Source organism: Aethalodelphis obliquidens, unplaced genomic scaffold, assembly GCF_003676395.1.
Source record: "Aethalodelphis obliquidens isolate GAN/ISIS:26980383/991018 unplaced genomic scaffold, ASM367639v1 scaffold8, whole genome shotgun sequence".
Taxonomy (NCBI): Eukaryota; Metazoa; Chordata; class Mammalia; order Artiodactyla; family Delphinidae; genus Aethalodelphis; species Aethalodelphis obliquidens.
In genome coordinates this window covers 6047104-6053991 of record NW_020837952.1, presented here as the reverse complement: position 1 = coordinate 6053991, position 6888 = coordinate 6047104, and the positions used below count along the sequence as shown (strand labels likewise).

At 49.0% G+C, this 6888-nt stretch overlaps 1 protein-coding gene across 1 annotated transcript; it reads right to left on the bottom strand.

Moving 5' to 3' along the window:
* Positions 1 to 11: 11 nt before the first annotated feature.
* TMT1B (thiol methyltransferase 1B) lies at positions 12 to 3649 on the bottom strand. The gene is made up of 2 exons (XM_027106563.1): positions 1780 to 3649; positions 12 to 528 (listed from the first exon to the last, which is right to left on the bottom strand). Exons 1-2 carry the CDS (start codon positions 2275 to 2277, stop codon positions 292 to 294), a joined length of 735 nt encoding a protein of 244 aa, XP_026962364.1. The 5' UTR covers positions 2278 to 3649; the 3' UTR covers positions 12 to 291.
* Between the last annotated feature and the right edge of the window lie 3239 nt (positions 3650 to 6888).

Genomic DNA, 6888 nt, shown 5'->3' with positions numbered 1-6888 from the left:
GCCCAGGGCGCCTGGCAGGGATACTGGTGACTTTTGTGACCAGGTCCTGGGGGCATGTGGGTGTGGTCTCAGAAGTGGGGGGGAACACGGGGAAGGGACGGGGAGCTGTCCTAGGGGTAGTGGGCAAAAACTGGGAGACCCAGTCGAGGAATTTGCAGTTAGGGATATGACAGGGTATAACTGTTTCCTCCCCGTAGTCAGGGTGGGAATAGAGCTTTCTCACTGCACAAGGAAGGGTTGAAGTTAGAGAAGGAGAGGGGCTCCCCGCGGAGAGGTGGGAGAAGGAGGGGCTTATTTCACCGCCTTTCCCATGATATGGGGCCCAACAGGTAACCACTTGATGGGAGGGGGTTGTCGTTCCATTTGGAGTTCAGAGAACTGGGCATTCTCCAGATCTTTCCAGGTCTCTCTGGTGAGGCAGCAGCCGTCCCCAATGTGTTTCCAGGTGGGCTCTAAAACCTGCTGCCACAGGAAGGCCCAGCTTCCACGCGGCTCAGCCACGTGCTCCCAGAAAAAAAACATTCCTCCCTGGGAGAGAAGAGAGCGCGTCACTTACCTGCTCCATTCCACAACCTTCCTCTACTCTCACCTCCATCCCGCTGACCAAGCCTGGTCAGAACCTCTTGGTGGAGTGGGAGGTGCTGGCCTGCGAGTTTAGGGAGACCGTCCGGCTCTGTGACCTTCTCTGCATCCCCCGGCTCTTACCCCCCAACTCAAAGTGAGTGTGAAGAGCCTCCTGTGACCTAGGGGCCATGACCGGTGAGAGATTTTTAAACAATGACCCGAAGGCCAGCGTAGCTGAGGGCAGACAGATGGGGAGGCGGGGAACCAGGAGCAGAGATCTCATTGGATACAGAGATGCTCGCGCTGAGCCCTCTCCCGAGACCAAGACGGCTGCATCCCGGACATCTCAGCCAGCATCCCACGGAAGGGTGCACTGGGCTCCTGAGTGAGCTGGGGTTCCTCCAGCTCTTCCCTCCTCACTGTACCCTCCCTAGGTGATCCCATGCACCCAAAACAAAAAAACCAACCAAAAGTTATAAGTAACTCTTAACGTTAATGAATTTAAACCTTCCAGAAAGCATGAATCTAAAAGGAAATGTCCAACAGGTGATACAAGCCAGATATTCTACGGCCTTTCCTGTTTCGGTCTCAAATTCCAACGCGCTTGGAATTTACCAGCTACAAGCTGATGACGTCCAAACCTAAATCTCCAGCTACGTCTTTTTCTGACCTCCAGATCTGGACTTAGAGTGCCTCTGGGTTTCTGCCCGGCTGTCTCCATGGGACCACAGGCCTAACAAGTCCAAAACAGGCTGCTTCTGTCCTGCAAATGGTACTTCTCTCTACCCTCCCTCACTCCCTCCACCATTCGCTCATGCCAGAAACCTGGAAATCATCCTAAACTCCTTTCTGTCCACACCCAGTTCCAAACTTTATGGATTCCACTACCCCAATACCTCTACTTAGAACACTCTTTTGTTTCCGCCACTCCCTCCACCCCCTGCTTAACCCCTCAGATCTCAGTTTAAACACCACATCCCTAGGTGTCCTTCACCCCTCTTTCCCCCTTTGTTAGGTGGATCACCTGTGTGATTCCACAGCCCCCTATCCTGCCCCATCCAGGCCCTGGTCATATCTCCTGTTCACCAGCAGGTGGCGGTGGGTGGGTGTCTAATGCACTAGTGCCTGAGATTCCCCATCCTGGGTGCCCTGGACACCGGGGTGGCTGATGCGACGTTTGTTGCCCCGTGCCCATACACTTCCCATTCTGCTCACCGGCCTCAGTACTCTCCGAACTTCCTGCAGGACCCTCTTTGGGCTCTGCACCGAGCACAGCACCAAGGTGCTGACCACCACGTCCATGGAGCCACTGGCCAGCTGTTTCATGTCCTCTCCGAAAGCCACCACAAACCGTTCATATTCAAGATGCCTATTCTTGGCCATACTCTTTGTCAGGAACTTCTCAAAGTGAGGGTTCGGGTCCAGGCAGGTGATCCTGCAGCCACATGGGTAGAACTGGAAGTTGGCGCCAGTGCCACAGCCCAGCTCCAGCAGGGCCACCTTCCCCGAGGCTCCTGCCAGCCCCTTTATCTGGCTGAAGAGCTCCTGTTTCTTGCTGTCCATCTTGCGGTTGCACTTGACTGTCAGCATGGCCATCAGGTAGGGGAAATAGGTCTTGCACAGGGGCTCCCAGAAACCCAGCAGAGCCATGAGGTGCAGGGTCAGGGTCAGGATTAGCACCAGCAGCTGCAGGAGTCGGACCAGGGTGTCCATGGTAGCCTGGCTCTGAGTGGAGCTTCCCTTGGGTGGCTGGCCTGTCTCTCTGCTCCGCCGCTGCAGACTCGAGTCTCCTTTCGCCCAGCGATAGGACTTTGTTCCCTGTCTCCTACTTGGCCGTTTCCTCTTTGCCGGGGAGGAGTTGATGTATGAAATCTCTCCAGAGGGCGCAGGTCCCAAAATCCCGTAGGCTCTTCAACCAATTTTATTACGTGGGGGCGAAGAAACAGGTGGTGCCAGTGTGTCCTGAGTTCTGGAACGCTGTGCCCAGTTGAAGAGGCTGGTGTGTGCTGATCATCTCAGAGGGACACGGGAAGGGGGAGGGGAGCTACGTCTCAGATCACAGCTTCACGGGGGCCAAATGCCCCGGCAGAGCAGACTCCTGCGGCACGTCCTGGCCTCATTCCGGGCTCAGGTTCTGCTCAGTTTATGCAAGTTGGAAATTCTGGTTGGGTGCCCCTGGAACACCCCCAGGGCTTTGTAAACTGTAACATGCCTCTGCCCCAGATAGAAGCCAAACACAGAGAAGGATGTGTCAACCCCAGGGGGGCGGTCACAAAACTTCTCTGCTGGGCAGCTGCACAGGGGCTGCCCTGGCTCCAGCAGCACCGTGTGGGAGACACTTTCCTGAAATAGCTCATCCCTGCCTGACTCAGGAATTGTCCCAGACCTTATCCCTCAGCCCCGCGCTGGCCGGGGCACAGTGGGTTTGACCGGCAGGACAGAGGCAGTGGACTTGGACAGAGCACCCGCCCCAACCAGGGACTTTGTTTAAAGTCGTCCTCCGCCAGAGGCCACCAATGACCCTGGGAAATGCTCCTCGTGAGACTTGAGGCTATTGGACTTTCCCTCTTGCAGAGTGCCCATGCGTAGTGGCTGAAGGAAGTTTTGTTTAGAGAAAAGAAAATCAACATTCATTTTATTGTTGAGTGGTATTCCATTTTATGGAGTTACCATAAATTATTTATCCATCCAGCTGTTGACGGATATTTGGATTGTGTCCAGTTTTTGTCTATTACAAATAGAACTGCTATGAACGTTTATGTCCATGTCTTTGTGTGGATATATGCTTATATTTCCTGTGTGTAAATACCTGCATGTGGAATGGCTATTCATTTATTTAAAATGTGTAATTATTCTTTTGTTTTGGTGGTATCATTTAATTTTTTTTTCTTCTTTTTTTTTGGTTGTAGTAAAATGCACATAACAAAACTTACCATCTTCACTATTTTAATTGTACAATTCAGTGGTATTAAATATATTAACACTGTTGTGGACCCATCACCGCCATCCACCCCCATAATTCTTTTTTTTTTTTTTTTTGCGGTACGCGGGCCTCTCACTGCTGTGGCCTCTCCCATTGTGGAGCACAGGCTCCGGTCGCGCAGGCTCAGCGGCCATGGCTCACGGGCCCAGCCGCTCCGCGGCATGTGGGATCTTCCCGGACCGGGGCACGAACCCGTGTCCCCTGCATCGGCAGGCGGACTCTCAACCACTGCGCCACCAGGGAAGCCCGACATGACAATATTAAAGAAGTAACACTCTGTAAACAATGATATGCTATATAAAAAGCACTGAACTGTGAGTCAGAAATTCTGCACTTAGTTCCCATTCTACCATTTGCAAGCTAAGTAGCCTGTCATTTATCTGAGCCTTAGTTTCTTCCTTTGTTCCAAGGGAAAAATATGTTGTCCCTACCTCTCAGATGAGGCTCAAATGAAATAATGCAAGTGAGAGTGCTTTGTAAACCACTTGTATCATTCAGAGCTAAGATATCACTGTATGGTTATTATTATTTTGCCTAGTAAACATCAAGATGTGGAAGGTCAGAGTAAAGCTTCAATCAAAGCCAGATAGCTGCTTTTACTGAGCTCTCTTTTTTTCTTCTCTCAGGGAAGAGTGTTGTGGATGGGAACTTGAAGTTTGCACCTGACCTAGGAGGCGGTGTGTGACCTAGCAGAGCTAATGCAGGCTTGGGAAGAAGTCATGTGTTCCCTAGCATAGGTTGTCATTTTGTAAGGAATAGAATCCAAATCTTAACATGAGGGGCTATATATATATATATATATATATTTTTTTTTTTTTTGTGGTACGCGGGCCTCTCACTGTTGCGGCCTCTCCCGTTGCGGAGCACAGGCTCCGGACGCGCAGGCTCAGTGGCCATGGCTCACAGGCCTACCTGGACCGGGGCACGAACCCGTGTCCCCTGTATCGGCAGGCGGACTCTCAACCACTGCGCCACCAGGGAAGCCCGCAATATATTCTTAATGTGAAACCAGATTTTACTGGCTAGAGAAAAATTAATCCTTGCTATAGTGAGGTGTGCTTGCTTTTTAGATAACTTGTGAGGAAACTGGCTACCGCACGCAAACCTACTCCATTCATGCTATCAGAGCGCTCCTCCCCACTTTGGATCTGGTAAAATCTGGACAGAGGAGAGCTTCTATCGACATTTGGCTAAAATCTGAAGCTTGAACATGGTTTGAGAAAGAGGAAGAAGAAACCTTTTTCTTCTTAAGTCCTGGGTCTTTAAGGACTCCTTTGCTGTGTGATACAGGGATTAGTTAAATAAAGCTGCCGTCTAGTCCTTTTATTCTGGACTGCTCTGTCCAGAGTTCCCTGGCCAGACAGGAAAGAAATGGTGTAAATATCCATTATAGCACTGGGAGTGATTTTTTTTTTCACTTGGGGAAGCCTGGAGAGGCAGAAGGATGCTGCCAGGGGCTGAGATAGGGCCGTGGATGGAGGGGATGAACTTCTCCCCACCTCCTTGGGTTTGCTGGGAGGAGGCATCACTTTGACCTACTATAGGTGCTCTCCTGGTAAGAGAGAACTGGAGGTTGACTTATCTGAATTCTCACTCCCTACCTCCCATGGGGAGCAGAGAAATTCCCATGAGGACAGAAAGGAAGGCTCTTGTTATCACGCAGGGAACCAGGAGAGCTTTTTGGCCTTGGCCTTGTATTCCTGAAGGCCCTCAAGTATAGATTTTGCTATTATTGCCAAGTAAGGCCACATTGTCTTTGCATTTATTGATTGTATTAGAAGTTTTGGTTGGTTAAAAATAAACATAAAAAATAGACCAATGTTTTATATATACACTTACACTACCAAATGTAAAGTAGATAGCTAGTGGGAAGCAGCCGCATAGCACAGGGAGATCAGCTCGGTGCTTTGTGTCCACCTAGAGGGGTGGGATAGGGAGGGTGGGAGGGAGGGAGACGCAAGAGGGAGGAGATATGGGGATATATGTATACGTATAGCTGATTCACTTTGCTATACAGCAGCAACTAACACAACATTGTAAAGCAATTATCCTTCAATAAAGATGTTAAAAAAATACCAATGTTTTAGTAACTCTGTTCTGGCACTCATTCATTTTCTAATATACCCACAGTCTGAAAAATGGAAGAACACTAGCCCTCTCTCACTCTTGGGGTGACCTCGCCTACCACATGCAAATTGTAGATAGGATGTGAAATCAGTTATGACAGTTGTAGAAAGTTAACTCATGGTTTCGTATGTTCTGAAACAGTGCAGAAACTGCATTTCCCCTTTCAAGAAAGGCACTAAAAACAATGGAAAACCGTGAGTGCCAGTCTTATGGGCCAACTTATTAATATCACAGAAAGCTGTGACCTCACTCCACACCCAAGCAACTCCAGTCCTGCCAGGCTCCTGAAGCACTCCCCAAAGAGCAGAACCCCAGAGAATTGTCACTGTTTGACCTTTCTGGAAGATCCCTGGAAAAGCCCCACTCACAGGCCTTGTCTTTATCTGGTCAGTGAGGAAAGCCCTATCATCAGGGCATTGGTCAAATAATCAGTGACAATATTTTAAGATTGAAGCTGCCCCGTGTGGATGGACCTAGAGACTATCATACTAAGTGAAGTCAGACAGAGAAAGGCAAATATCATATGATATCACTTATGTGTGGTATCTAAAAAATGAGTATAAATAAATACATCTTCCTTTTAAAACAACACCACCACCACAACATAGAGCTCATACCAACAATTCCATTCCTAGGTATATACCAAAGAGAACTGAAAACATATCCACTCAAAAATTTGTACATGGGGCTTCCCTGCTGGCACAGTGGTTAAGAATCCACCTGCCAATGCAGGGGACACGGGTTCGAGCCCTGGTCCGAGAAGATCCCACATGCTTTGGAGTAACTAAGCCCACGAGCCACAACTACTGGGCCCAAGCGCCACAACTACTGAAGCCCACGCGCCTAGAGCGCCATGCTCTGCAACAAGAGAAGCCACCACAATGAGAAGCCCATGCATGGAAGAGTAGGCCCTGCTTGCTGCAGCTAGAGAAAGCCTGCTCACAGCAACGAAGACCCAACGCAGCCAAAAATAAATCAATAAAATAAATAAATTAAAAAAAATTTGTACGTGTGGGAACTACACTCAATATTTTGTAAACCTATAAGGGAAAAGAATCTGAAAAAAAAGATATATATGTACGTATAACTGAATCACTTTGCTGTACACCTGAAACTAACACAATGTAAATCAACTATAATTCAAAAAAAAAATTGTGAGGGTTTGTTGCAGAGTTATTCATAGTAGCCCCAAAGTGTAAACAACCAAAGTGCCC